Consider the following 25,152-nt stretch of genomic DNA (forward strand, 5'->3'; position numbering starts at 1 on the left):
TCGTACAATGTGGCTTCCTCATACAGATACTCTTTGGATGAATGGAAACTTGTTTGTGAAGCCACTGGGAGTTCCCAGATTTAATAAATAATACATTTTATCACTAGCTTAAAATTCCTTGTTGGGATTTTCCCAATGAATACAAAGTTAGAACTCAATGCAAGTAGCATACGATTCTTACGTATTCCTTGCAATTGTGTGTGTATCCATCTGGTCTTAGGTAAATGTTATATAAATATTATAATTCAATATTCTGCGGTTTCTGCATCATAGCATGTAAGTGCTCACATCTTGGTTTTTTTTTGGTAATGTTTATTTATTTTTGAGGGAGACAGAGCATGTGCAGGGTAGAGGCAGAGAGAGAAGCAGACCCAGAATCCGAAGCAGGCTCCAGGCTCCGAGGTGTCAGCACAGAGCCCTTCGTGGGGCTCGAACCCATGAACCACTGCCAGCTCATGATCTGAGCCGAAGTCAGATGCTTAGCTGACTGAGCCACCCAGGCACCCTGGTGCTCACATCTTCTATGAATTATAAGGAAGAAAAAGTATTTTCAACACTGCATGGTGTTGGGCTTTGCACGCTCCCTCCCTACCAAGTGGTAATGATAGAACTCAGACTATTCCTGAAGGAAGGAGATACACAGGTTGAGAGCATCCAGCCTTGGGTAAGAAGACTCAGGCTTCCCCATTGGAATCAGCCTATGAAACCATCCTGCCTAGGAGAATGGATTTACCCATCAAGAAAAATGACTCCAAAAATTAGGTAAAGGTCTCACGGTAGCTAAGGAATCTTCTTCTTCTTCTTCTTCTTCTTCTTTTTTAATGTTTATTTATTCTTGACAGAGAGAGAGAGAGAGAGAGAGACAGAGAGAGAGAGACAGAGCATGAGCGGGGGATGGGCAGAGAGAGAGGGAGACGCAGAATCTGAAGCAGGCTCCAGGCTCTGAGCTGTCAGCACAGAGCCCGACGGGGGGAGGGGGGCTCAAACTCACAGACCGAGAGGTCATGACCTGAGCCGAAGTCGGACGCTCAACCGACTGAGCCACCCAGGCGCCCCGGAATGTTCTTTAAAGTATCGGAAATGATGGCTGGGACTTGGGACAACGCTTACTAGGTGCAGGCCTAGGGCTAAAAACTTACGTGCATTATCTCATTTAACCTTCAAACACTTGAGGTGACAGTATGATTACCCCTGGTTTTGCAACTGATGAAACCGAGGTTCAAGAGATGTGATAAATTTGTCCAAAACCACACACCCAAGTTTCTCTGACTCCAGATCCTGAGCTGAGATTGTCGCTCAAAACCATCCAGCTCCCCGTGTCTGGCACGCGGGGCGCACTGTGGGGGTAATGATCCCATATTCTCTAGAAGAGACCATAAAGATCATCTGCTTCAACCTCGTCACTTTGCAATAGAGGAAAACGGGCTCAGAGAGATAAAGGGACTTGTCCCCCCCCCCCCCCGCCCCCCGTGGCACGGAGCCAGAGGCTGCTCTGCAACGGGATCGCAAGGTGCCCTAGAATTCCAGCCCAAGCCCCACTTGACGGAGGAGGAACTGAAGCCACGTTTGGTGAGCCCCGGGTCCCGGACCCATGAGAGGCAGAGCCGGACTCAACCCCGGGGGCGCTCCCTGCCTTGCCCGGCCGGCGCCCCTCCACGCTCACCTGCGGCGCCACCCATCTCGCGGGCGGCCGCGCCCGACCCGCGCCCCGGCAGTACCTGTCTGCGGCGCGCAGGCTTTCGGCCGGGGACAGGGCGCTGGCGCGGAGCGAGGCGGGCTGCGCGGGTCAGAGCCGGACGGACGCTGGCCTCGCCAACCCGGGCCTCCCCGGGCCCCTCCGCCTCAAACTCCGAGGCCCAGGAAGCGCGCGGACCGCCGGACGCCGAGAATTTGGCAGCGCTGGTCCCGGGAGGCAGAACCGCCTGGCCTCCTCCCCTCGAGCCCCCTATTCTGCCCCCTCGGCTGTCCGCAGACCCAGCCTAGCGCGAGGGCACCTGAGGGGGAACAACAGCCACGCGCCGCGCAGAAGTCAAGCACCTGGGACCCTAGAGGGCGAGGTTCCCATGGAAACGAGAGAGGCTCTTCGCGCCTGCGCGGACGCGCTAGGCACGGTGGGAATCGTAGTTCCGGGCTGCCACCCGGCGGCCAAAGGCACGGACGCGAGATGGCGCCCGAGCATCGCGGTGGGTTCCGCGCCTCCGGGGTCGTTTCCCCCACTGCCCCCAGGCCGAGCGCTGCCGGCGTAGGAGAGGCCGCGGAGGCCTGAAAGGTAGTTACTCCTGGCAGCCGAGGCTCTGAGGTGTCTAGGGTGTAGGGGGAAGAGGCCGGGACGCGCTCTCTTCGCCGCGTTCAGTTGTGCCGTTTGAAATGTAGTCCTGACGAGGGGCCTCCCTGGCCCCGGCCGACCGGGGCCGGGTGGAGGGAGAACTCTGGGAAGGGGGTTGCTGGGAGGCACCTGCTGTCCGAGGGAGGCGAGCTTCGGACAAGGGTTCGCGTCTGGGCTGGGCGACCGGCCCGGCTCCCGAGAGGCTCCCGCTGCGGGTGGGAGTCGACGTGGGATTTGCGAGCGACGGCCTTGAGCAGAACTGGTGAAAAAGCAGTGCGAGTTGGACGCCGCCCTGTCCCTCCGAGTTCGGCCTCTGGGCTGAGATCTAGAAACTTAGGATCGATTTCAGGCCCTATCACTCAGTTACTTCTCTGGGCCTCAGTTTCCTGTTTCCAAAACGTGGTAATTATAATGCGTGTTTTTTCTTCTCTGGGAGTGTTGTTAAGATTCGCTGGAGATGACGTTGTTGTGGTGTAGGCTGGACAGTCCTTTAAGGACACGCACAGACATTCCTGTTTGCTGTACATTGGTGCAACTTCGTGGAGGGAAATTAGGCAATGCCTTCCAGATTAAATGCATATACCCTTTGCTTCAGCAATTCTAGAAATATGTCCTACAGTAGGCGCCTGGGTGGCTCAGTCGGTTAAGCATCCCCACAGTCCTAGAGTTCAAGCCCCACGTCGGGCTCTGTACTGACAGCTCAGAGTCTGGAGCCTGCTTCAGATTCTGTGTCTCCCTCTCTCTGCCCCTCCCCCGCTCATACTCTGTCTCTCTGTGTCTCAAAAATAAATAAAAACATTAAAAAAAAAAAAAGAAATATGTCCTACAGGTTTAGTGGCCCTGTGTGCACCAGAAAGTATATGCAAGAGTACTTAAGCATTACGTGGAATGAAAAAAATATATATCCATAAGCAACCTGAATGTTCTTTAGTAGATGAGCACTTAAATAAATGGAGTCCACAGAATAGAATGTGTATGATTGTTTTAGGAATTAGGCAGAGCTTTCTGAACTGATGTGCCACTCTTTGTGCTATGAAAAAAATGTCAAAGTGTCAATGTTAATATGCTGTAATTTATGTTTTTTTTTTTTACGTTTATTTGTTTATTTTGGAAGAGACAGAGCACAAGTGGGGGAGGAGCAGAGACAGAGAGGGAGACAGAGAGAATCCCAAGCAGACTCCGCACCACTTCCAGTGCAGAACCCGATGCGGGGCTCAGACTCATGAAACCCGGAGACCTGAGCGGAAACCACCAGTCACGCTTAACCAACTGAGCCACCCAGGTGCCCCTATAATTTATGTTTTTAAAACAATACATAAATATATTTGATGACATAAGCATGGAACGTCTTTGGAGGGACTCAGAAGAAGCTGAAACAATGCTGCCTGTGAAGGATTGGAAAATAAGATCTAAAGGACACATACTTTTCATTGTATATCTTTTTTTTTTTAACTTTTTTTGCCCCTTTAGCAATTTGTGTGAGGTGTGTGTGTGTGTGTGTGTGTGTGTGTGAAATCATTTGCATTCTTTTAAAGTAATCTCTACACCCAATGTGGGGCTCGAACTCACGACCCTGAGATCAAGATTATCAGTTGCTCTACCAACTGAGAGCCAGCCAGTTGTTCCTGTCCATAGATTCTGGTCAGCCCCTAGCTCTGAGTTCGTGATAGGACTCTCCATTCCCAGCCGCAGAGGCTGTAGGAAGGCAGGGCCTGGCCTTGGCTTCCTTCCTGACATTGTCACCCTACCTGCCCCTAACCCTGGCTTAGGACTGCTGAAAGGGCAGCCTGGGTGAGACGCATGGTTGGCTGGAGGATGACAGGCAGCCCCACTGTTTGCTCAGAAGGGTGGACCAGCGAGGTGGATCAAGAATCAGGCGAGCCTCTCTGGACCCCACCTGGGACCCTAGGCATGTCACCTACACACAGGTACACATGGTTCTTCTAGAGAGCATGTTGGGGGTGAATTCTGTCAATGTGTAGGTGACATGTATCATTAACATATCAAAGTGGGAAGGGGGCACTTAGGGATTTCCTAGTCTAATCCCTTTGTTTTACAGAAAGAAACAGAGACTTGAAGTGAGGTGAGTTATAAGTGGCAAAGCCAGGGCTAGATCCCAAGTTTCTTGTCCCTTGATACTCTAGGAGTAGAATAGTGCTGGGGTCCCACTGGGGTCTAGGTGAGAAATGCCCTTAAAATGGGGCATGAGTTCTCAAGTGGTGCCAGCTCCTACCTCTGAGTCTGCTTTGAAGGAAGGAGTTGCATATCCACCCCCCGCCCCCAACCGAAGTAGTGTGTTTATGGGGCAGAGGATATGATCTTGGGAAGAGAAGACAGAAGTGACAAAAATGGAGTAACTTACTCTGTTTGAACAGTAAAGAGCAAAAGGAACCTGGATGCAGAAGGGGAGGGCCCATCGAGGGTCCTTCTTCCTTGACAGGGAGGGACTGGCTTGGAAGATCAGGCTGTCTTGCACTGTAGCAAGAGGAAGATTCTTGGGGCCCACAGTGTGCTCGAGAACAATCATCAAGTGTCCAAACAGAGCCTTAGCTTCCAGAACAGGCTTGGTCCTGTCCAGATAGGCGTCGGCAGCTCCCACTTCCTCATGGGTAACTCGCTTCAGCTGTCCCAACAGAGCCAAGCACCTGCTGCCCGGCGTAGACTTGTCCCCCACCCCAACCTGCCTGACGGGCGCAGGGGCAGCTAACATTTACCCAGGCCCTGCCCTAGGTAGTGAGGGAGATAACACTGGTCTCCCCTCTTCTCTCCCCCATTCCTCTTCCGGCCCCACCCCACCACTACCCTCCCACCCCGCCAGTCCTCCAAAACGGGGCCTGCCTAAAGACACCTGGTGGTTGCTATGAGGAGGCCGGAAGGGCTAAGAGAGGCCAAACTCCGTGTGTAACCAGAGAAGAATCAGACTTAGAGGCACACAGCTTTATCATAAAAGTGAAAATAATATGAAAATGTTTTTTTTTTTTTTTTTCATTTCTAAGTACAAAGCCAGATACTATTAAGACTGTGAAAAACTGGCCAGAGGCCGTAAAGGACAAGAAGAAGACTTTCTTTGGCCTGGTGCCCTGTGACCCAGTGCACTGCTGTCTGGGAGTGGCGTGGGGCGGGGTACAACAGCAGAAGACAGGCTGGTTGTGGCGTGCGGGAGGAAGGCCCCATCGGCGGGACCGCTCTCTGCTCCTCAGAGCCTCCAGAACTGGGAACTGAGGTTACTCTTGGCCTTTAAGGGCCACTGGTTCTCTGGCCTAGCGGACCCCAGGAATGAAGAGGGGCAGGGGTGAGGCACATGGGAGTGGGTGAGGGAGGAAGCATGAGCCTTTCTTCACTGGGTTTATTCCCTGGCTGCAAGTGAGTGTTTCAGGCAGCAGCTGGGAATGAGGCAAGGTGCTCTGGCCCCCAAAGGCACTTTCAGTCTCTGTCACATCCCCGTTATAGAGAAGATCTTGAGCCCTTGGAAAGGTGGACATGTCTGAGACTTAAGGCCATAGGAGCTGAGGCTGTAGTGATGGAATCTCGGGGCCACTGGGGAGGAGCTAAAAGGAACGTGGACAAGCTGACAGGAATGAAGGGCGCTCGTCCCAGGAGCCATGTTCAGGCGCCTCTATTTGTGTCTAGGGGGCCATGAGCATGTGTGAGGGCTCAGGCCTCGCCCTCCTCCCCACTGCCATCCACACTGGCCTGCCTCACCACCTTCCGGAGCCTGGGTGTGGAGGAACGGCCGGCCTCTGCCTGCTCCTGCAAGGCCCGGGTCCGGCTGGCCACCAGGGCGGCGCTGTTGAGGGCAACCACAGACTGGTGGGACTTCAGGGCAGGCCAAGGCCCCTTGGGACCCGGCTCGCCTCCCTTGGCCTTTGAGAGCTGAGGGAAGGGCACCGGAGGGTCTTCTTCTGAAGAGTCGTTTGAAGAAAACACCTAGAAGGGTCAGAGTGCAAGAAGAATCACTGAGAAGTCTTTCCAGGGCAGAGTTATTGAGCACAAAGCCTGGGAAGGGGTAGGTGTGGAATGTTAAGTGAATGTAGAAAATCTGAGCTACTCATGGTCGTATTTCCATAGGAGGGAAGATAGCAGCCCCGCCCCACTGCCCTGCTCCTTGGCCCCCACCGGTCTTCCTTCTGGCCCCAGAAGCCCTCCTGAGCTCCCCTGCACCTGCCATATCCTTGAGGCCCCCTCCTCCTCCTCTTGCCCCCCTGCCTTTGTGCAGTCAGTCCTGAGAGCTGCAGGTGAAACACCTTCCGGGTACCGAGTGAAGACACTACCTTTAGGAACACCCACGCTCGCTCACCCATCAACCATCCATACCCAGTGCCACCTCCTCCAGGAAGCCTCTCCCAAATGTTCCCGCCCTCTGTAAGGAGCTCTCTCTCCTCAGGTCAGCCATCTTGGCCTCCAGTCCCGTGGTGGGTCTGGCTTCCTAAGGCAAAGGCTAGTCTCTGGTCTTCTGCTTGTGCCCTGCAGCACTTAGCACAGAGGATGCTCAACTGCCCAGCCCGTATTTGGTCACGTGAGTGCCATGACCCCTCTGTACCCCATCCTCTGGTGGGTTCCCCTCAGATTTGGGAGGGGCCGCAGAGCATCTTCTCCACCTCGTCTGGGGTTGGCAGTTGGGTGTCCAGCTCTTGGCCTGGGGAGGATGCTCGTGCCATGGCTGGGCAGCCCTGCCCCTCAGGAAGCAAGTCCTTTCATCGGGCTGAGAGTTGTCTGCAGCCTTCACCCCGGGGCTGGCTCGGCTGAGAAGCCCACGCAGGTGCCTCCGGCCCCATGGCTGCTCTGCAGCTCCCACGGAGGGCAGTGCTCACCGACCGCCTGCGAGGTCTCCTTGGCTGCTTTGAGGGGACAGAAGTGAGCTGCCCAGGGAATGGTCCCCATGGGAAGTTGGGCCCCGGTCCTGGTCTCTCTCCTTCCTCCTGCCATCTGCCCCTCCTACTTCTGTCCCCTGATGTGCCTCAGTCTGGGCTCCTTCCCTAGCTCCAGCCTCACCTCTGGCAGATCACTGGCCCCTGAAATGCTTTCCAGCTCCGAGGAAGGCTCCAGGAGGCTGATGGACCTCATGACCCCTCGGAGGTTGATACGGGGCCGTGGCCCAGGCTCCTCTTTCAGGGCTGACCGGCTCTCCTCCAAACCCATAGCCTTCGCCTCCCCACTGCCCCCTGGTTCCGGCGGAAGAGGCGGGAATGGTGTAGACATCTCCGGGGCGAGGGGCTCCTCTGGGGAAGCCCCACCCACTTTCTGCTCCCAGATGTGGCTCTGCCGGCTGGAAAGAGGTGGGCCTCAGTCAGCCTTGAGTGACCCAGCAGCCACGCCCAGCGCCCACACCCACCTGCTCCCGGGCCCCGGCTCGTACCTGGCGGTCAAGATGCCCTGGTAGGTCTGCAGCTGGCGCAGAAAGCCGGGGTTGGGGCGGGCGATGGGCCGGAGCTCCTGCACGTGGCGCAGAGCCTGCTCCAGACTCCAGCCATACTGCTTCATGGCATAAGCTATCACCGTGGCAGCTGAGCGGCTGACGCCCATCTTGCAGTGGACTAGCACCCGAGTGCCCTGTGCTCTGTGGAGGCAGAACACGGTCAGCACCCCCCCCTTCCCCGCCCCATCGCTGTGAGGGGCCCTGCGGTGTGGGAGAAGGACAGGGAGTGCTCCGCCCAGAGCCCAGAGCAGAGGAGGGAGTCGAGACCCTGAGGGCCGGGAGAGGTCCTGAGCCGGAGGGAAGAGGCAAGGGGACCGCTTGAAGCTGGGGCAGGCGGAGCCCCACCTCGCGGCCTCCACGAAGCCGTGTGTCTCCTTCCAGTGGGGTAGCAGCTGGGCTGACTCCTCATCCCAGAGGCGCACGTTGTGGTAGATGAAGCGATCGGGGTAGAAGTTGTCAATCTCGCGGGCCACGTTCAAGATGTGGCTGACCCTGTAGCAGAGGGTATGCGGCCCGGCTGACGTTGCCAGGGGCACCAGGCCCATTGGCCAGCAGACCCGGCCGACCCTGCTGGTTCTGTTTAGTCCTTGGTTCTGAGAGTCGGGTGGGGACGGTGCAGTTGTGAGGGGAGGAGAAGATGGCCGTGACCCTGAGCGAATCGTGCCGCCCCACCGGGGTTTGAGTTTCCCCCTCTGGTCCAGGTAGCTGCTGGGCTGACTGAAGCACTAAGCCTACTAGTCTCAGAAGCCAGTGGGAGGACAGCTTTGATCTAAGCTGAGACCGGGTGGATCTGCAGCAGCTGGGTGACGGTGACGGGGGCCACAGTAGGTTTCCTGAGAGCCCGTGGGGGACAAATGGCAGGAACCAAGGAGGGCAGGCAGCCAGCCCCCCTGCCTGTCTCTGTGAGACGTGGTCAGGTGGAGAGGGGCTTTTCCGCTTGGGAAAGGCCCTCGGGGCGCCCACCCCACTGCCGCCCCTCTTCTCTGTGTCACTGCGGCCTTCCATATGGGGCTTGCTTTACAGAGTGGGGAGGAAGCGGCCCAGGGGAGCTGCCAGCAGGCCCCCAAGACCTTGCCGGGGGGGGGGGGGGAAGGGGGTCGGAGGCAGAGCTAGCAGCTGCTCGGCGGGGGGGGGGGGATCTGGGGGTTTCTGGCCAGGTTGCCCCTTGGGGTGAGGCCAGGGGAAGGGGAAGACACAGGGTAGGTGGTCCTGAGGGCCCAGAGCCCTACCTGTTCCTCTGGAGCTCCTCCAGGTTTGCCGCATTCCACTCTGAGCCCTGAGGAGGGACAGAAGCTTCACCCTCCGTCTCCCCCACCTGCGGCGCCCTCAAGCCGCCCTCACCCTGCTGCTCACCAGGTAGAGGTGGGGGAAGATGCGGGAGGCTCGGTCTTGCTGGGCCATGAGCAGCAGCATCTGGTTATCAATGAAGTCGCGGTACTGTTGGAGAGGACGGCCCAGGCGCAACTCCAGGGCCTGGCGGATCTGCAGGCGGAGCCAAAGGGGGGGAGAGGCTGGGGTTGGGGGTGCCTTGCAAGAGTCCTGATGCTCCGCCCTTCCCTCCGGGGCCTCAGAGGACAGCACCTGTCCATCTAGACAGAGGAGCTGAAGCCAGGCGTGGGGGACTGGCTCAGGACTGGGGGAAAGCTCTGCCCCCGTGGGAGGATTCCCCACCCCTACCCCCACCCCCACCCCCACCCCCGGCCCGGGGCCCAGCTCTCTCCTGGCCCCTGCTCCTCCCCAGCACCAGCCCAGCTTTTATTATTTTTTTTGAGTAAGCTCTACACAAGACGTGGGGGCTTGAACTCATGACCCCGATGTCAAGAGTTGCATGCAGCACCGACTGAGCCAGACACGGAACCCCCCGGCCCACCTCTTTGGAAGTGACGCTCTCCAGGTCGCTGGTGTCCAGCACCTCCCACAGCTCAGCCCGGATCGCCTGCTCCATCCGCTCCTGCTCTGAGGGCCTGGGAGCCGAGCCCGTCAGTCCAAGAACCCCTTCCCGGCTCCCCCATGGCACCCTCTCCTCTCCTCCCCTGCCTGCACTGACCGGCCAGGCTCGGCGCTGGGAGGCCGCAGGGATTCCAGGTCGGCCATGGCCATCCACTCGTTGAGGCAGCTCTGGTCAGAGCTCAGTCTGTCCTGGTAGTATCCAGCCCAGGTAAGGGCACTACCCCCTGGCACAAGACCGCTGCCAAGAGCCGCCTCACATGCCTGGTGCAACACCTGGAGTGTGGCCCTAGGACAGAGGAGGGGCTGGGTCACACTCTCCTCCCTGCCGCCCCTCCCCAGACCCTCCAACCGGCTCTGAGAAGAGGAGGCCGGCCGGAGACCGGGGCCGCCCTAACCCTTACCACATGGTCTGGATGGAGATGGGCTTGAAGATTCGGCTCTGCCCACCGGACGTCACACTGAAGCCCCTGAGGGAGACCAGGTGCGGGTAGAATCCAACTCCAGGCTCTGGGACAGAGCTCCTGAGAGGCCAACCCACTTGCCACCTCGTGAGGCTGGCCCTCAGAATACGTACATACACAGCATTTGGGCTTCAAAATGAGCCCCATTTGCCACACCTGGGGTGGCCGAGGCCCAGAGAAGTTAGGTGACTTGCCTAGAGTCACACAGCAAATCCGAGATGGAGCTGAGTCGGCCCAGGCCCCAGATACCCAGCCTGCGTTTCTTCCACTGCTCCCCACTGCCCAGTCACCCTATCCGGTCCATCACCCTGCCGACCGCCCTCTCCCCTCTCTCCTCCCTCCAGTCGCCATCTCTTACCCGTCTCCATCTAGGTACACCTGGGTGTCACTCCAGAGAGGCAAGACCAGGCCCAGGGTGCAGCTCGGGGAGCTGGCAGGGGACAGAAGAAAAGCCATTGTTCCCCAGCATCTCACTTCCTTGCCCCCCTCCCTTCCTCTCCCTGCTCGCACCTGCTGTCGGGGAAATCCACTCCCAAGAGGACTGTCTCATCCTGGCTCTGATGTTCTCTTGTGGAAACTACCAGCAGGTAGCGGAGCCGAGGGGGCCGTGCCGCCTCCAGCTGGGCTGCCTGGAGAAGATGGGGAGGGGGAAGCCCAGGGTCACAGCGGCCCAAGAAGACCCTGCATCCCCCGCCCCCCGCCCCCCACCTGACATACACGTGGGCCTAGAAGAGACCTGCTGCCTGCCTGCTCTGTGCCCATCCTCTTCTTCCCAGGTTCCACATTGGTAGTTATAACCCAGTGGCTGCCAACTTTGGGATTCCATGGTCCAACAGAATGTTTAAGAAGACTTTTCGTGGGGCACCTGGGTGGCTCAGTCGGTTAAGCGTCCGACTTCGGCTCAGGTCATGATCTCACGGTCCGTGAGTTCGAGCCCCGCGTCAGGCTCTGGGCTGACAGCTCCGAGCCTGGAGCCTGTTTCAGATTCTGTGTCTCCCTCTCTCTGGCCCTCCCCCATTCATGCTCTGTCTCTCTCTGTCTCAAAAATAAATAAAACATTAAAAAAAATTTTTTTAATAAAAAAAAAAAAGATTTTTCGCAAAGGGGGTATGTATGGAAAAAAGGGGAGAATGGGCCTAGCACCCATTGCCCATTTTCAATTTCTGCCCAGGAAAGAGGTTTAAAAAAAACCCAAAAACCTTTTCTACTTGCCATTACCATCATTTGATTCAAGAAAAGTTTCTCATCAAAGAAATACTAAAGACACAATCTCATAACAAAGGACAGTGCTTCCGTGGAATAAATTCAGCTTTCGGAAAGACTGCCTCCATTTTGTTTTTCCCATCTTGCTGCAGACAGTGGGATGCCCCACAGGCATCTGGGAACTGGTCCACCGGCTCCCACCTGTGCCCCACCCCGCCTGGCGCCCCTCCAGCTCAGCAGGCCCTCCGGAGCAGCCGGCCAGGCCTGAGGTGTACACACAACTCATGGGGTCAGGAAGGTCCTGTGCTGGTTGCACAGAACCCCACCTCCGTGTAATTCCCAGCTCTTGGACCCGATCGGGCCTTACAGGCTCATGCAGGGCAGACCCCCATCATTTCCCGCTCCTCCAGAGACCTGAAGATGTGATCGTGCCCTGTTTAAGCAACTAGCTGAACCGGGAGGCTCATCAGGGTTTGGGGGATCCGTATTACTTGCCCTCATACCACTGCTCCCCAGCAGACACACACGCTGGCTCCCTTCTACCCTCGCCTCCCCCCCCCCCCCAAGAGCTGGCTCTCTCCCCTTCTCTGAGGGCTCGGCGGCCCCTCACCAGGCGGATGTCGTCCTGTGGCCTCAGCAGCTCCACCATGAGGTGCAGGTGCTGACTCTGCTGCTGCTTCTGGGGACTCTGGGGCCCCTGCCCATCGTCTGTCTGGTCGCTGTGGGGCTGTTCTTCCCCCAGGGGTCCCTCCACTGCCTCAGGGCCAGCGTCAGCTGCTTCTCCATTGTCCTCTCCGTCCTGCAGTCCCAGGACAGCCCCACGGAGCACTGCAAAGCTCTGCCTGGCAGGGCAGCAGGGAAACCACTTTACGTCCGTCATCCCCCTCAGGGCAGACATGCATCAGATTCACCCACCAGGCTTGTTAGAACAAGTGTTGGGCCCCGTCCCGGGGGAGTCAACAGGTCTGGGGTGGAGGCCTGAGAATGTGCATTTCTAAGGAGTTCCCAAGTGCTGAGGCCACCACATTTGGGGAACTACTGTCTTGGAGGCTGCCAAGCCCCCGAGCCACTTGTTTAAGGGGGGGGGGGGGCAAGGGTTGCTCCCTTTCCCTTCCCCCCTGCCTATCTCAGGAGATGCTGTAAACTTGGTGGGGACCCAGGAGCCCTTGGGCTCTGCTGTCCCATCCCTGCCCTTTGGTTTGTGACTACTGGCCCGAGCCAGGGTCCAGAATAGTGGTGGAGGAGCCCCGACTGACCGGGAGGAAGATAAAAGCAAAGGCAGCCCGGTCAGCACTGCAAGCCCACTGTGCCCACCAGCAACATTGCCCCACATATGCAGTAGTTGGTTCGGGCCGAGTCCTCCAGTAGGGCAGGGGCCAGGCCTGGCAGCTGGAGGTAGTTGTCTGTCCGGGAGAGGTGCTCACCTTCGCTGGAGCCGGCTTCTCCGCTTGGATGCCTGGTCCTGCTGAGAAAGCAGCCCCCGGGGCAGAGTGAGGTGGGGGGTGGCAAGGACTCTCCTCTCTGCTATCAAGGCTTGTGGGGGGTGGGGGGTGGGGGTGGGATCGCCCCACCCCCCAACTGGAGACTGGAACCAGGAAAGATGTCAGATCCCTTCCCACCCCAGTCCACTCCCCACCTGGAGGCACGGGGGGGGGGGGGGGGGGGGGCCTGGGCAAAGGTCCAGGTAGGGCAGCTGGGGTGAGTGGGTGGGGGTGCTGGAGGTGTCCAAGGGGTTGGCCCAGATCTGGGCCTGGAAGAGGGTAGGGCCTCCGCAGGCTGGGCTGGTGTTCGGGGCTCCGGATCTTGCCTTGGTCTAAGTTCTTGGGAGCCTCCAGACCCCCTCCCAGTCCCCTCCAGCGAGACACTTAGGGTCCCCCTTCCCACACCCCCAGCCTCAAGGGGAGGCTGGCAGTGGGCAGGACGCGCTCCCCGGGGCCCAGCTGGCAGCCAACTGCGTGGGCCGGAGCACGGCAAAGCCAGACTTACCGTGGGCCCTACAGGCGTGGAGTGGCCGCTGGCCGGAGGGGAGCGGCTCACTGTGACCAGGGCCATGGGGCCAGGCCCGGCACACCTGGGCCCGTCCGGGTACGGTGCCCTACCACGGCCCCACGGACAGTCCCTGCCCCGCAGGACCAGGAAGGAGAGACCGGAGCCACCAGGGCCTGGCACCTCCTCGGGGGCGGCCCTTAAAGGGCCAGACGCGCGTCCAGCCCGCGTCCAACCCGGTCTGCGGAGCCAGCACCGAGCAGCCGCCGCCCCTCCCTTTGCGTCTCCTCGGTTCGGCCGCCTCGCCCCCGCCCCCCCAGCACTTTGGAGGCGGGCCCGGGGCGGGGCGCAGGTGCGGAGCGCGGCGACTGGGAGGGAAGTGGCCAGAGGTCCGGCAACTTGCAGTCTTCGTTCCGGGGTTCCGGGGTTGGGTCCCTCCTTCTTGGAGGCGCCCCTGCCCCTGCCCTCCTGGCTCCGCCCACCTAGGTCACCTGAGTTCTGCTTTGGGCTTCAACCGTTCAGTTACCCAGATTGGCACCTAGGGAGGCAGGACTGGGGACACAGGTCTCGGAGAGGATCAGACATAGTAGGTCTTAAGTTGGAGGGCACCCCCAAATTATTTCTTCTTGCTGACTGGCCCTCATGCTTCCACTCTCTGCACAATCATTGGGAGACATGCAGAGCTTCGGGGGAAACCAGGCAGAACTTAGAATTAACCCATCGCAGGATCACAGGCCATCCTCAGGGCCACCTTGGAGGTGAGCAGGGCAGAGTTGAGCAGGCTCACACTGCAGCCTGGGAAGGGACTTGTCCAAAGTCACTCAGATAGAACATGCTCGGATAGAACAGGCAGGAACCCAGGCCTGGGGTGCAGGGGGCTCCTCCCAGTTGGTTGGGAATAGTCTGGAGGCCCAGCCTTTCCCCTCCTTGACAGGAGCAGGGGTGAGTTCTGGGAAAGCCCGAGTAAGTGGCAGGAGGAACCTGGGTCCCCAATAGGTGGAACAAGACTACAGGGAGCGGACGTTTGTGAGGCACATACTCTGTAAGGGACTTGACGTATGTTGGTTTGTTGGTTCACTTCACCCTCCCAACAGCCCCGGGGGCTGGGAGGTGGTCTCATTTTACAGCTGGGGAAACAGGCTCAGAGAAGCTAAGGGAGCCACAGCCAGGATTCAAACCCAGGTCTGAGGCCATTGCCCACAGTGTCTCCCCTCGATGTCGCCTCCCCCACTTTGTCATCCCATTGAGCAGAACAAGCCTGCTGCTGAAAGTCTCTTTATTTCCACCTTGGTCTCCAATGCAAGCCCATACCCAGGGCTCCGGGCCGGCAGCTTAGCAGCAGAGAGTTTATAAATAAATAAGTTACAAAAGCAGGTGGGGGAGCAGACCAGACAACCCTCCCAGGGACTGGGTACTCGGTGCTCAGTGCTCCGTGAGCGAGAGCTGCAGGATCCTCTGTAAGTCTTCCTCCTCCTGCTGCCCCCGCCGTTCCCGCTCCTCCTGCTCCCTCGAAGACAACTCCAGGGCCAGGCGAAGCTGCTCCTCAAAGCTTGGGGGGGCCGGGGCCGGGGGTGTCCTGTGAGGGGACGCTGGGCCATTGGGCTCTGTGGACATCCGCAGGCTCTCTTGGAGGGCCCTTCCAGGCAAGGCGTGAGAGGGGAGAACAGACCAGTGAGCGCTAAGGCTGGGGAAGAAGGCCAAGTGTTGGGACATAGCTATGGAGGACAAGGTGGCTGGGACCTGGGAGACCGGAGAGAAGAGACAAGGCAGGGGACCCTGTGTCTCCCATCCTCATGCTGCCTTTGATGGCAGGCCATGTTGCTTCTGGAGAGTGGCCTCGGAGAGGGCATGGGGTCCTGGGACCAGCACCTCCCCGCTACCCACCGCCACCAGCCAAGGACCCCCTGGCCGGCAGGCTCCTTGGGGCAGGGCAGGCCGAGATACTGTCCCAGTAGGTGTTAGCGGGCCTCACCGCTCCAGCTGAAGCTGCTCCTCATAGGCAGCGGCTTGGGGAGGAGGGTGGGCACCGGGCCGGGTGTTGGTCAGGGCCTCCCAGACAGTCACCTGCAGCAGACGGAGCCCAGAGCTGTCACCTCTGGCGCCCCTGCCCACCCCCAGGGTCTGGCCACTGCTCGTGTCCCACCTGCTCCGCCTCCGCGCCCGCCTCAAGCAGGCTCTGCCTGATGGCGAACTGGAGCAGGGCGTCATCCTCGTCACGAAGGGGCTCGCTGCGCTCCGTGCCCAGCACGCTGTACCCCTCGGGCACCTCAAACACGGCGGGGTCCACCTCACACGGGAAAGGGCTCCCTGTGCAGAAGGGCAGCACTCAGCCCCGGGGCTCAGAGACCAGCGAGCAGCACTGCCGGCCCCCCTCGCCCGCGGCGGTACCTGAAGCTGTGACGGCAGAGCCAGAGCTGGGGGCCGGCACCCACACCGAGCTCAGGGGCTCGTCACAGCCACACAGGTTGCTGAAGGTGATGCGGGCGTTGAGCACGTGGAAAAGGGGGATCTCTGCGAGGAGACAGCCGAGCCTGAGCCAGAGGCCGGCACCACCCCGGGAGCTGCCCCAGACCCCCGGCTGCCCCAGACCGCCCCTCACCAATCTTGACCGGGAAGCCGGGAGGCAGGCGCAGGGTGATGAAGTCACGCAGCTTGGCAAAGTGAGCGTTGCTGATAGCCATCAGGTCAATGATGGGCGTCACCTGGTCACCCAGGGACAGTGGGTGCTCCTCGCTCAGCCACAGTGTTGCCTTGAACCTGCACAGGACGTGAGTCAAGGAACTCCTGGTGGCCCCTCTGCTAAGACCCACCCACTCTGGACACCTGCCTTGACTCACACCCTCTGCCGGGCCTGAGGTGCCCTCTCGTCTGCTCAGCTGCCCCCACCTGCCTGCCCCAGGAGCTTCTGTCCTTTGGCCCTACCGCCCGAGCTGCACCCAGATCCTGGGCCCAGGCTGGGGCCTATGGCAGCTTGAGCCAGCTCAACTCATCTGGATGGAGAGGGCAGGGCCGGGCTGCTGGCTTCAATCATGGCCTTGTCCACAGCCGGGTCCTCCTCCCCAGCCCACAGCTGGCCAGCACCTCACACTTTGCCACACTTCTGGGTCCAGCAAAGCCCAGAGGTCAGGACGACCAGGGTTCGAATCCACCACTCGGTGGCTAAGTCTGCCTGTGGTTCACAGGGCAGTGCTGGGCTCACCGCAAGTTCTACGTCATGGCTCATGAGATCCTCTTAGCACCCTTGTGGGCAGGTGGCTAAGTGTGACTGGTATTTTACTGAGGAAGAGAACAGACTCTCGGAGGAGAAGACATTTCCTGGGGCCACAAAGCCAGGAGACAGTAGAGCTGTGAGCCCTTCCCCTCGGCCACAAGCTGGCCTCCAGGAGGTGCTCATTCAGTTGAACAGAAAACCATAAATGGGTGGTGCTGCTCATTCACTCATTCATTCATTCATTCACTCACTAACTCACCCACTCATTCACCAAAGAAGAGTAACCAATCCTCTGGTCCAAGCCCTCTGCCAACAACCATGGTTAAGACAGACCTGGCTCCTACCCCCAAGGAGGAGAGTCTAGAAGGAAGCTGGCTGAGTGAGTGGGTCCCCCACTCTGGTGGGCCCCATGTGTGACAGGAGTCTACAAGGGGCTCGGGGTACCAGGCGGCATCCGTGTCCCTGAGGGAAGTCCCCAAGCCAGCCCCACGACCTCACCTCTGCACTTTGCTGGACATCTCAATGGGGCGGCCGATGTTCCTCGACTCCAGGCTGAAGTTGGGGTCGAAGTATTCACTGGGGGAAATGGCTGTGGGGTTGGTGGGGCTGGCGGCCTGCTGCACAGGAGCCTGGGAGGGCCCCAGGACTGGGCTTAGTGCTCGGGAGGGTGGCTGCCTGGCCCTGCGTCACGGCCCCCTGCCCTTGGCCCCCAGCCCCCTGGGCCCGGCTCACCCCGCTGTGAGAGGAGTGCTGCTGGGCCATCCCGAGGAAGGACTGGAATGGAGTCTTCCCTCCTGAGAAGGGGTGGGAGCCCGTGAGGAGACTTTGGGCCACTGCCCCCCGACTGCCCCCCCCACCGTCCACCCTGGGAGCCTCTGTCGGGTGGGAGACTGAGCACACGGGAACGGGGAGGCCTCCCAGCTCGTGGCGGACTCTGCGGCCCTGATCCCGGAGCAGGGTGACCCCGGCATATGGTGTGACTGGACCACAGGCAGGCGCACCTGGGTTTACCTTTGCTCCTCGACTTGTCCTGATCAGAGAGGTGCTCCGTGCGAGTGCGTGTCACCAGCTCCACGTTGGTGGCACTGTATACCTGGGGAGCAGGGGGGACACAGGCAGAGCTGAGGGCTCAGAGCCTGTCCCCCACACTCAGCCTCACCAGTACAGAACCCAAGCCCTCCTCTCTGCAGGGACAGACAGGACCTCGCCCCCCACAGTGGAGGAGGTGGCAGGGTCTGAACCATGGGGACTCAGTAACGAGGGGAAAACGCTCATTTCATCTCGGTAACCTGGGTCGGGGCTGGTGCCGGGGTGATCCCTATGTGCTCGGCAGGGCCTGGGCACTCGGGCCCCACTGAGTTCCCATCACCGCACAGGGCCTCCAGAGCCTGTGGGCTACTCTGTCTCTCTTCCACATGGGTGGACATGGAGAAGGGGTGGGGTTCCTGGGCCTTGTCTCCTACCCCAGCCCCCACCACTAGCCTCTCCTGCCTTGGCCTCGTAGCCGCTAACGGTTTCCATCTTCTCAGACCGCCAGCCCCAGATACCACATTTGTTCCTGAAACAGACCAAACAGGAGCTCATGAGGACCCGTGCCCCTCAACCTTAGCCAAAGCCTTCCCTTCCAAAGACCCCTTCCAATTAGCCTTCCCACTGTGAAACACGCAAGGGCCTTGATGAGGATGCCTGGACGGCTGGCGACCATCAAACAAGGACAGGGGACTAAAAAGTACTGAGGGATTATCATTGATTTTGTCAGATGTGATGACGGTGTTGGGGCTGGTTTTAAAAAACATCCTCTGGGGGCGCCTGGGTGGCTGAGTCGGTTAAGCGTCCGACTTCGGCTCAGGTCATGATCTCGCAGTTCGTGAGTTCAAGTCCCGCGTCAGGCTCTGTGCTGATGGCTCAGAGCCTGGAGCCTGTTTCAGATTCTGTGTCTCCCTCTCTCTCTGACCCTCCCCCGTTCATGCTCTGTCTCTCTCTGTCTCAAAAATAAATAAATGTTAAAAAAAAAAAATTAAAAAAAAAAAACACATCCTCTGTTAGAGTCGTATGCAGAAGCATTTACTGTTAAAATGATAGGACAGCTGGGATGTGCTTTAAAATAATCCAGGGTAGGGGCGCCTGGGTGGCTCAGTCGGTTGAGCGTCCGACTTCAGCTCAGGTTATGATCTCACGGTTTGTGGGTTTGAGCCCCGCGTTGGGCCCTGTGCTGACAGCTCAGAGCCTGGAGCCTGTTTCAGATTCTGTGTCTCCCTCTCTCTCTGCGCCCCCCCACCCCCACACTCGCACTCTGTCTCCCTCTGTCTCAAAAATAAATAAACATTAATTTAAAAATAAATAAATAAATAAATAAATAAAACAAAATAATCCCAGGTGGCTCAGTCGGTTAAGTGTCCAACTTCAGCTCAGGTCATGATCTCACGGTTCACAGGTTCAAGCCCCACATCGGGCTCTGAACTGACATCTCAGAACCTGGAGCCTGCTTCAGATTCTTGTCTCTCTGTCTCTCTCTCTCTCTCAAAAATAAATAAATAAACATTAAAATAAAATAAAACAAAGCAAAACAAAACAAAATAATCTGGGGTAAAAAGGAAAAAAAGCAAGAATAGATTCAACAAGATAGGCAGAATGTTGGTAAGTGTTGAAGTGGGGTGATGGGAACTTTCTAACTATTCTCTCTCCTCTCATACGTACATGTTTGAAATTTGCCATAATACAAAATGAAAAATAAAAGTATGACAACAATAACTGCAACACATCAACAGACATCCATTTCAATAATGGACAGGACAAGCAGACAAAAGATCAACAAGGAAACAGAAGACTTGAACAACCCTATAAGCCAGACTTCACAGACTTCCCTCGAACACTCCACCCAACCACAACAGAACACATTTTCTTCTCAGGTGCACGTGGAACATTTTTCAAGATGCATTATATGCGAGGCCATAAAAGAAGCTTCAATAAAACTGAAAGGAGAAAAATCCTATAAAGTATGTTCCCCAACCACTAGGGGATGAAATAAGAAATCAATAACAGAGTAAAGATTTGGGAAACTCACAAATGTGTGGAAAGTAAACAGCACACTCCTAAAAAACCCAAAGGATTGATGAACAGATCAAAAGAGAAATCAGAAAATGCTCTGAAATAAATGGAAAGAAAGATACGATACATCAAAACTTAAGGGAGGCAGCTGAAGCAGTGGTTAGAGGGAAATTTACAGCTGTAAATGACAAGAAAAAAGCAAAGACCTAAGTAAGTGGGAAATGATCACATGTCCTTGGTAGGGGGCACCCAACATTGTTAAGATGGCAGTACTCTGCCAGCTGAGTTACAGATTCAGCGCAAACCCTATCAGAATCCCACCTGGTTTCTTTGTAGAAACTGACAGACTGAATCCGGAATTCAGGTGAAATTGCAAGGGACCCAGAACACCCAAAATAATCATGAGAAAGAAGAACAAAGTCAAAAGACACACACTTCCCAATTTCAAAACTTACTACGAGGCAGCGCTTAATTAAGACAGTGTGGCACCAGCACAAGGACCGACAGAAATCAACAGAATGGAAAGAAGAGTCAATTGATTTTCCACAAGCGTGCCAAGACCATTCAATGGGGAAAGAACCGTCTCTTGAACACACGGTGCCGGGACAAGTGGATCATCACCTCTAAAAGAATGAAGTCGGACCCTTACCTCCCACAAATATGAATTCAAAATGGGTCAGAAGTAAGAACTAAAAAGTATATGCGGCGCCTGGGTGGCTCAGTCGGTGAAGCGTCTGACTTCGGCTCAGGTCATGATCTCACGGTCCGTGAGTTTGAGCCCCCCGTCGGGCTCTGGGCTGACAGCTCGGAGCCTGGAGCCTGCTTCGGATTCTGTGACTCCCTCTCTCTCTGACCCTCCCCGTTCATGCTCTGTCTCTCTCTGTCTCAAAAATAAATAAATGTTAAAAAAAAAAAAAAGTATAAAACTTTCAGAAGAAAACACAGGGGAACATCTTTGTGACTTTGGATTTGACAAAGTCAAATATTGGTAGATGTGTGATGGTAGGAGCACAGGTGACAAAAGAAACAACAGATGCATCGGATCTCGTGAAAATTAAAAACCTGCGCTTCAAAGGACACCATCAAGACGTGTGAAAAGTCAGCCCATAAGATGGGAGGAAACATTTGTAAATCATGTACCTGATGAGGGATGTACATCTGGAGTATGTAAAGAACTCTTGCAACTCAATGATAAAAAGATAACCCAATTGTTGGGCACCTAAGTGGCTCAACTGGTTAAGCATCTGACTCTTGATATCAACTCAGGTCATGATCTCACATTTGTGAGTTTGAGCCCTGCGTTGGGCTCTGCGCTGACAGCGCAGAGCCTGCTTGGGATTCTCTCTCCCTCCCTCCTTCCCTCCGTCTCTACCCCTCCCCTGCTCGTGCTCTCTCTCTCTCTCCTCGCTCTCAAAATATACATATATATATGTATTTTTTTTTTTAGAAAGATAACCCAATTGTTTAAATGCGCAAAGGATCTGAACAGACACTTCTCCAAAGAAGATATACAGATGGCTAATAAGCACGTGAAAAGGTGCTCGGTATCACTAATCGTTAAGGAAATGCAAATCAAAGCCACAATACCACTTCTCACACCCACCACCACGGTGGTTATAATCCAAAAATAAATGAACGAACATCAAGTGTTGGTGAGGACGTGAAGAAACCAGAACCCTCATACACGGTGTGTGTGTGTGTGTGTGTGTGTGTGTGTGTGTGTAAAATGCTGCAGCCCCCTCGGTAAAGGGTCTGGCAGTTCTACAAACAGTTAAACATCCAGTTACCATGTGACGCAGCAATTCCACTCCGAGGTATACACCGGAGAGAAATAAAAGCTTATGTCCACACAAAAACTCGTGTACTGATGTTTCCAGGAGCATTATTCATAACAGGCAAAAGATGGAAGCAATCCTACTGTCTGTCAGTAGATGAACCCATAAACGAAATGTGGCATAGCCATACGAAGGACAGCCGTAGAAGGAATGAAGTGGTCACACGCTACAACCTGGATGAACTTGGAAAACACTCTGCTCGGTGAACGAAGTCACAAAAGACGCCCTAGTGCAGGATTCCATGCATCTGAAAGTCCAGGATAAGGAAATCTGTAGGGACAGTCAATCACTGGCTGCCTAGCGCTGAGGAGGTCGGGGGCTCCAGGCACTGGAGTTGGTAGCTAGAGAATTTCTTTCTGGGGTGAGAACAATGTTCTAAAATCAACTGTGGGGACAGTTGCCTCTCTGTGAACACACTAAAAACCGCTGCACTGTATGGTGTATAAAACTATATTCCAATTAAGCTGTTTGCCTGTCTGTTTTGTAAGGTAGTCCTGAAGTCTGTTCCTGGAACTGGGACATACGTCGTCCGCGAGAACAGCCGGGCCGGTAGGGTCAGATTCCTCAGCTACTACCCACAAAGGACTCTGGCCCAGAAACAGCCATCCTACTGAGAAACCAACACTGGGGCACACAGCGCCCTGAGCCACAGCCTAAACCCTTGTTGTTATGGGAAAACACGTGAGGCCAGAAGTGAAGGCGCTGGGGACCCCTGACCCAGCCTCCTCTGCCCACGGACAGCCATGCAGGGCCCCGAAGGTTGCCACAGGGGGTCTGAGCGAGCCGCTGGGCCCGCAGCGACCCCGCCCCCATGTGAGCAGCCTCTGTGGGTGGCCCAGCCTCCCAGAGGCCCGAGCCGGGAGCCTCAAGGGCACCACCTACAGTGTGGCCAGGCTCCAACTGACCTCTCGAAGGCCACATTTCGAGTGTCCAGGTGGGTGGAGACGATAGGAGAGGTGAGACGGCTGGCCACGTGCTCTTCACTGGGCCGCATGGCGGCCAGCAGCGCTTCCGGCTCGTGCAGGGCGAGCCCCAGCATCTCGGTGTGCACCACCTGCCGGTCGTGGTCCACTTCCATCACCAAGGCTCCCGCCTCTGCCAGCCGGAACGGGTGTGTGAGGGGGACACGTCAGTGCTGGGCCGCGGACAGTGGGGAAAGGGCCGCCACGGTGCCCTCAGCCACCTGCTGCTAAGTGGGTGAGGCCCCAGCCCCCGGGTCCCCTCCGCCCTCAACCTCTGTTTCTACACCTGGGAAGCAGAGAAGAAGGGCACTGTCCTCACGAGCCACGGGAGAACCTGGGCCGCTCTGGCCTGCCGCGTGCCCGCGGTGAGTCCCCCACAGCTCACCCTGGCCCTTGAAGATAAAGCTCCGCCGGCCGCGCTGCCAGGTCATGTGCTCAAAGCCCAGGAGACTGGTGTCCACCCGCAGGCTCTCGCCCCGCTTCCACACTCGGTACACGTCACTCGGGCACATCTTGGACACGAGGGGCACTGCAGGGGGTGTGGAGGTCACCAGGGTTCTTTCCCAAATCGCCCCTCCCCGGCCCCCGGGAAGCCAAGAGGTCCTCACTCACCCCAGCTGGTGAACTCCCACTTCATTTCCACGTAGAAATCGGGAGCCTGAGATAGACCAGAGCACCTGTCAGGGTGTGCCTGGTGCCGGGGACCAGCGGGCCTGGGGGGCTCCTTGTCTATAGCCCCCTCTGGGAGCCCAGCCCCTCAGGAAGTCTTAAAGTGCTGCTATGTCCCAGATATGCCCCCACCACAACCAAACCCCACCCAGCAAAGGGTGGCCTAAGTGGGGCCCTAAAAAGGTCTTGGAATAATCAGATGGTAAGTATCTGGGACCTGGAGGTCAGTCTCCACCTGGCCACTAGCCTGCTGAGGGGCCCTGGGGGAACTCCTGCTCCCCCTGGGTCCCAGAGTCCTCATCACTGATCTGGGCCTGCCCCTGGGGTGGGGGCCACGAGGTAGGGTGCCCTCCCAGCCAGGCTTCTTCATGCTTGAGGAGGGCGGACAGGTACTCCGGGGTACCAGGCCACACCCGCTGGTCAGATGAAACTCTCCCTCCAGAAAATATGCATTCACCAGGAGGCCCACATCTAAAGCTCTGCAGAGACTTCTGGTATGAGGGACCCGGGATGTCGTTGGCCACGGCTTTCCTCCCACAGGGCCATGTGGGCCTGGACTCCTGTCTTTCCTACACAACCCCGGGCTGCAGTCCAGAGAGAGGGATGTCGTCTACAGCGTTGGGAAAACAGGCTGCACGGACCGAGTAGGTGACCCGAGGGACCCCCGTGTAGTCCGTCATGGCCCCTTGACGTGGCACCCTACCCCTCCCTACCGGCCACACCTGTGCACCCTGCTGTACCTGGCGGAGCTTGCTGAGCAATTCTGGAATGCCAGCCAGCCTCTGTGTGGCCCTCTGGTAGTCCCGGTACTGGAGCACCAGCTGCACCATCTCCGGGTCCCCAGTGCTGACCGCCTCCTGCAGGACTAGGGGCACCGGGCTGCTGGGGGGGAGCTCACCAACGGCCCCAGGCCTGACCACTCGCTGCCGCACCAACCCCACTGCCAGCCTCGGGGGAGCCCCTCTGCCCTCTGTAGTACCTGCCCAGCCCTGGCAGCTCTCTTTGCCCACATTGGCATTGTGTCGAAGGAGCACTCTCACGGACTCCAGGTTCCCCAGGGACACAGCCAGCTCCAGGGGAGTGCGCCCCCGGGGGTCCTCCTGTTCAATGTCGTGCTGGGAGAGATGGGACACTCAGCACAGGGCAAGTAAGGAGAAGCAAGAAGGCCACTAGGCTGAACCTGGTCGGGAGTCATTGTGGGAAATAAAGATAGCAGACAGACCATGGAAATGGCAGAGGATGGCCTGCGTGTCCTAATAGGAAGGGGGAGGGGGCAGGTGGGAAGAGCCTGGGGGCCAGAACCAGGCTGCTGGCTCTCGGCCTGGCTCAGGGGTGGTGTGGCGCGAATTCGGGGGCTGGATGCAATGTGAAGCGGGGTGACGGGCTGGGCAAGGCCCAGCGCTGGAAGCGGAGGCCAGTGGCTCAAGCGAGAGGGGCAGGTGACCCGGGCTTCGGATCAGGCCTGGCGGCCTCCAGGACGGAGACCTGGCTTTGGGTGGGCGGCCCGGAGGACGGCCCGGGTAGCCGGTGGGCCTCACCTGGCGGCTGTGGAGCGCGGCCTCCAGTTCGCGGTGCCGGTTCGCCCAGACGAGCCGGTGCAGCGGGAAGGTGGGGCCCGGGCCGGCCATGCTGGGCTTCAGCACCGCATCCCGGGAGGGAGGGCGGGCGCGGCGGGGGCGGCCCAGCCCCGCCTCGGCTTCGGGCCTGGCGCGGCCCCCTCGCCTCCAGTCCGCGCCGCGCGGAGCTGCGCCCACCGCAGCCCCCGCGCCCCGCGGCTGTAGCGGCAGCGGCGGCTACGGCGCTGGCGGCGTGGAGGGCGGGCCGCGCGGGCGGGGCTCGCTGGGGCGGGGCGGGACGTCGGGCCGCGCGACCCCTTGCCTCCCGCAGCCATGGCGACCGCAGCCGGGCCCGCGCGCGCGCGCGCGGGGGGCCGGCGGGGGGGGGGGCGCTGCCCAGTCGCCTTGGCAGCCGCGCGCGCCGGGGAAGGAGCCGGGGCCCGCGTCTGCGGGACCCTGGCCTCAGCCGGGCCTGGGTCTGCGAGGGGCGGGCTGGCGGGCTGGGCCTGACTACGGCTCCGCCCTCAGC

General features: G+C 58.1%; 2 protein-coding genes and 1 long non-coding RNA gene across 13 annotated transcripts; 1 reads left to right on the plus strand and 2 right to left on the minus strand.

Annotated features, from left to right (window-relative positions):
* The first annotated feature begins 2,121 nt into the window (after positions 1–2,121).
* LOC113595449 (uncharacterized) lies at positions 2,122–11,219 on the plus strand. 7 transcript variants are annotated; one of them, XR_008290243.1, is made up of 7 exons: positions 2,122–2,269; positions 3,441–3,608; positions 4,096–6,710; positions 6,797–9,900; positions 10,032–10,173; positions 10,526–10,740; positions 10,930–11,219. It is a non-coding gene; the product is annotated as an uncharacterized LOC113595449 (long non-coding RNA). The 7 variants fall into 7 exon arrangements; XR_008290242.1 differs by having other exon boundaries at positions 4,096–6,577; positions 6,711–9,900; XR_008290240.1 differs by having other exon boundaries at positions 2,123–2,269; positions 4,096–4,254; positions 6,395–9,900; positions 10,930–11,216.
* SSH3 (slingshot protein phosphatase 3) lies at positions 5,264–13,738 on the minus strand. Of its 3 annotated transcripts, none has more exons than XM_053202861.1 (14): positions 13,343–13,723; positions 12,781–12,818; positions 11,967–12,198; positions 10,664–10,782; positions 10,512–10,583; positions 10,094–10,159; positions 9,790–9,978; positions 9,613–9,706; positions 9,096–9,224; positions 8,972–9,018; positions 8,088–8,234; positions 7,683–7,883; positions 7,319–7,592; positions 5,264–6,253 (listed from the first exon to the last, which is right to left on the minus strand). In XM_053202861.1, exons 1-14 carry the CDS (start codon positions 13,406–13,408, stop codon positions 5,981–5,983), a joined length of 1,947 nt encoding a protein of 648 aa, XP_053058836.1. In that variant the 5' UTR covers positions 13,409–13,723; the 3' UTR covers positions 5,264–5,980. The 3 variants fall into 3 exon arrangements, with proteins under 3 accessions (XP_053058836.1, XP_053058835.1, XP_053058834.1); XM_053202860.1 differs by having other exon boundaries at positions 12,781–12,821; positions 13,343–13,716; XM_053202859.1 differs by having other exon boundaries at positions 7,683–8,234; positions 13,343–13,738.
* An 863-nt stretch (positions 13,739–14,601) lies between these two features.
* Positions 14,602–24,887, minus strand: ANKRD13D (ankyrin repeat domain 13D). Of its 3 annotated transcripts, XM_027045316.2 has the most exons (15): positions 24,606–24,885; positions 24,047–24,182; positions 23,808–23,932; positions 23,011–23,056; positions 22,784–22,927; positions 22,342–22,531; positions 18,045–18,111; positions 17,565–17,646; positions 17,286–17,347; positions 17,052–17,182; positions 15,942–16,099; positions 15,731–15,853; positions 15,486–15,649; positions 15,315–15,406; positions 14,602–14,978 (listed from the first exon to the last, which is right to left on the minus strand). In XM_027045316.2, the coding sequence occupies exons 1-15, from the start codon at positions 24,693–24,695 to the stop codon at positions 14,765–14,767; spliced, it is 1,824 nt and encodes a 607-aa protein (XP_026901117.1). In that variant the 5' UTR covers positions 24,696–24,885; the 3' UTR covers positions 14,602–14,764. The 3 variants fall into 3 exon arrangements, with proteins under 3 accessions (XP_026901117.1, XP_053058837.1, XP_053058838.1); XM_053202862.1 differs by lacking the exon at positions 15,731–15,853 and having other exon boundaries at positions 24,606–24,887; XM_053202863.1 differs by lacking the exon at positions 24,047–24,182.
* Between the last annotated feature and the right edge of the window lie 265 nt (positions 24,888–25,152).

This window comes from Acinonyx jubatus, chromosome D1 (assembly GCF_027475565.1).
Source record: "Acinonyx jubatus isolate Ajub_Pintada_27869175 chromosome D1, VMU_Ajub_asm_v1.0, whole genome shotgun sequence".
Lineage (NCBI taxonomy): Eukaryota > Metazoa > Chordata > Mammalia > Carnivora > Felidae > Acinonyx > Acinonyx jubatus.

Coding starts and splice junctions, on each gene's coding strand:
- ANKRD13D (XM_027045316.2), bottom strand. CDS start 24,695: ATGGCCGGCCCGGGCCCCACCTTCCCGCTGCACCGGCTCGTCTGGGCG. Junction 15,854..15,941: donor CGGCTTCCCGGTCAAGATTG/GTGAGGGGCGGT, acceptor GTCTCCTCGCAG/AGATCCCCCTTTTCCACGTG. Junction 15,407..15,485: donor CGGGCGCGGAGGCGGAGCAG/GTGGGACACGAG, acceptor CGTCTGCTGCAG/GTGACTGTCTGGGAGGCCCT.
- SSH3 (XM_053202859.1), bottom strand. CDS start 13,408: ATGGCCCTGGTCACAGTGAGCCGCTCCCCTCCGGCCAGCGGCCACTCC. Junction 9,225..9,612: donor AGAGCGTCACTTCCAAAGAG/GTGGGCCGGGGG, acceptor CTCCGCCTGCAG/ATCCGCCAGGCCCTGGAGTT. Junction 8,235..8,971: donor GAGGAGCTCCAGAGGAACAG/GTAGGGCTCTGG, acceptor CCTCTGCTACAG/GGTCAGCCACATCTTGAACG.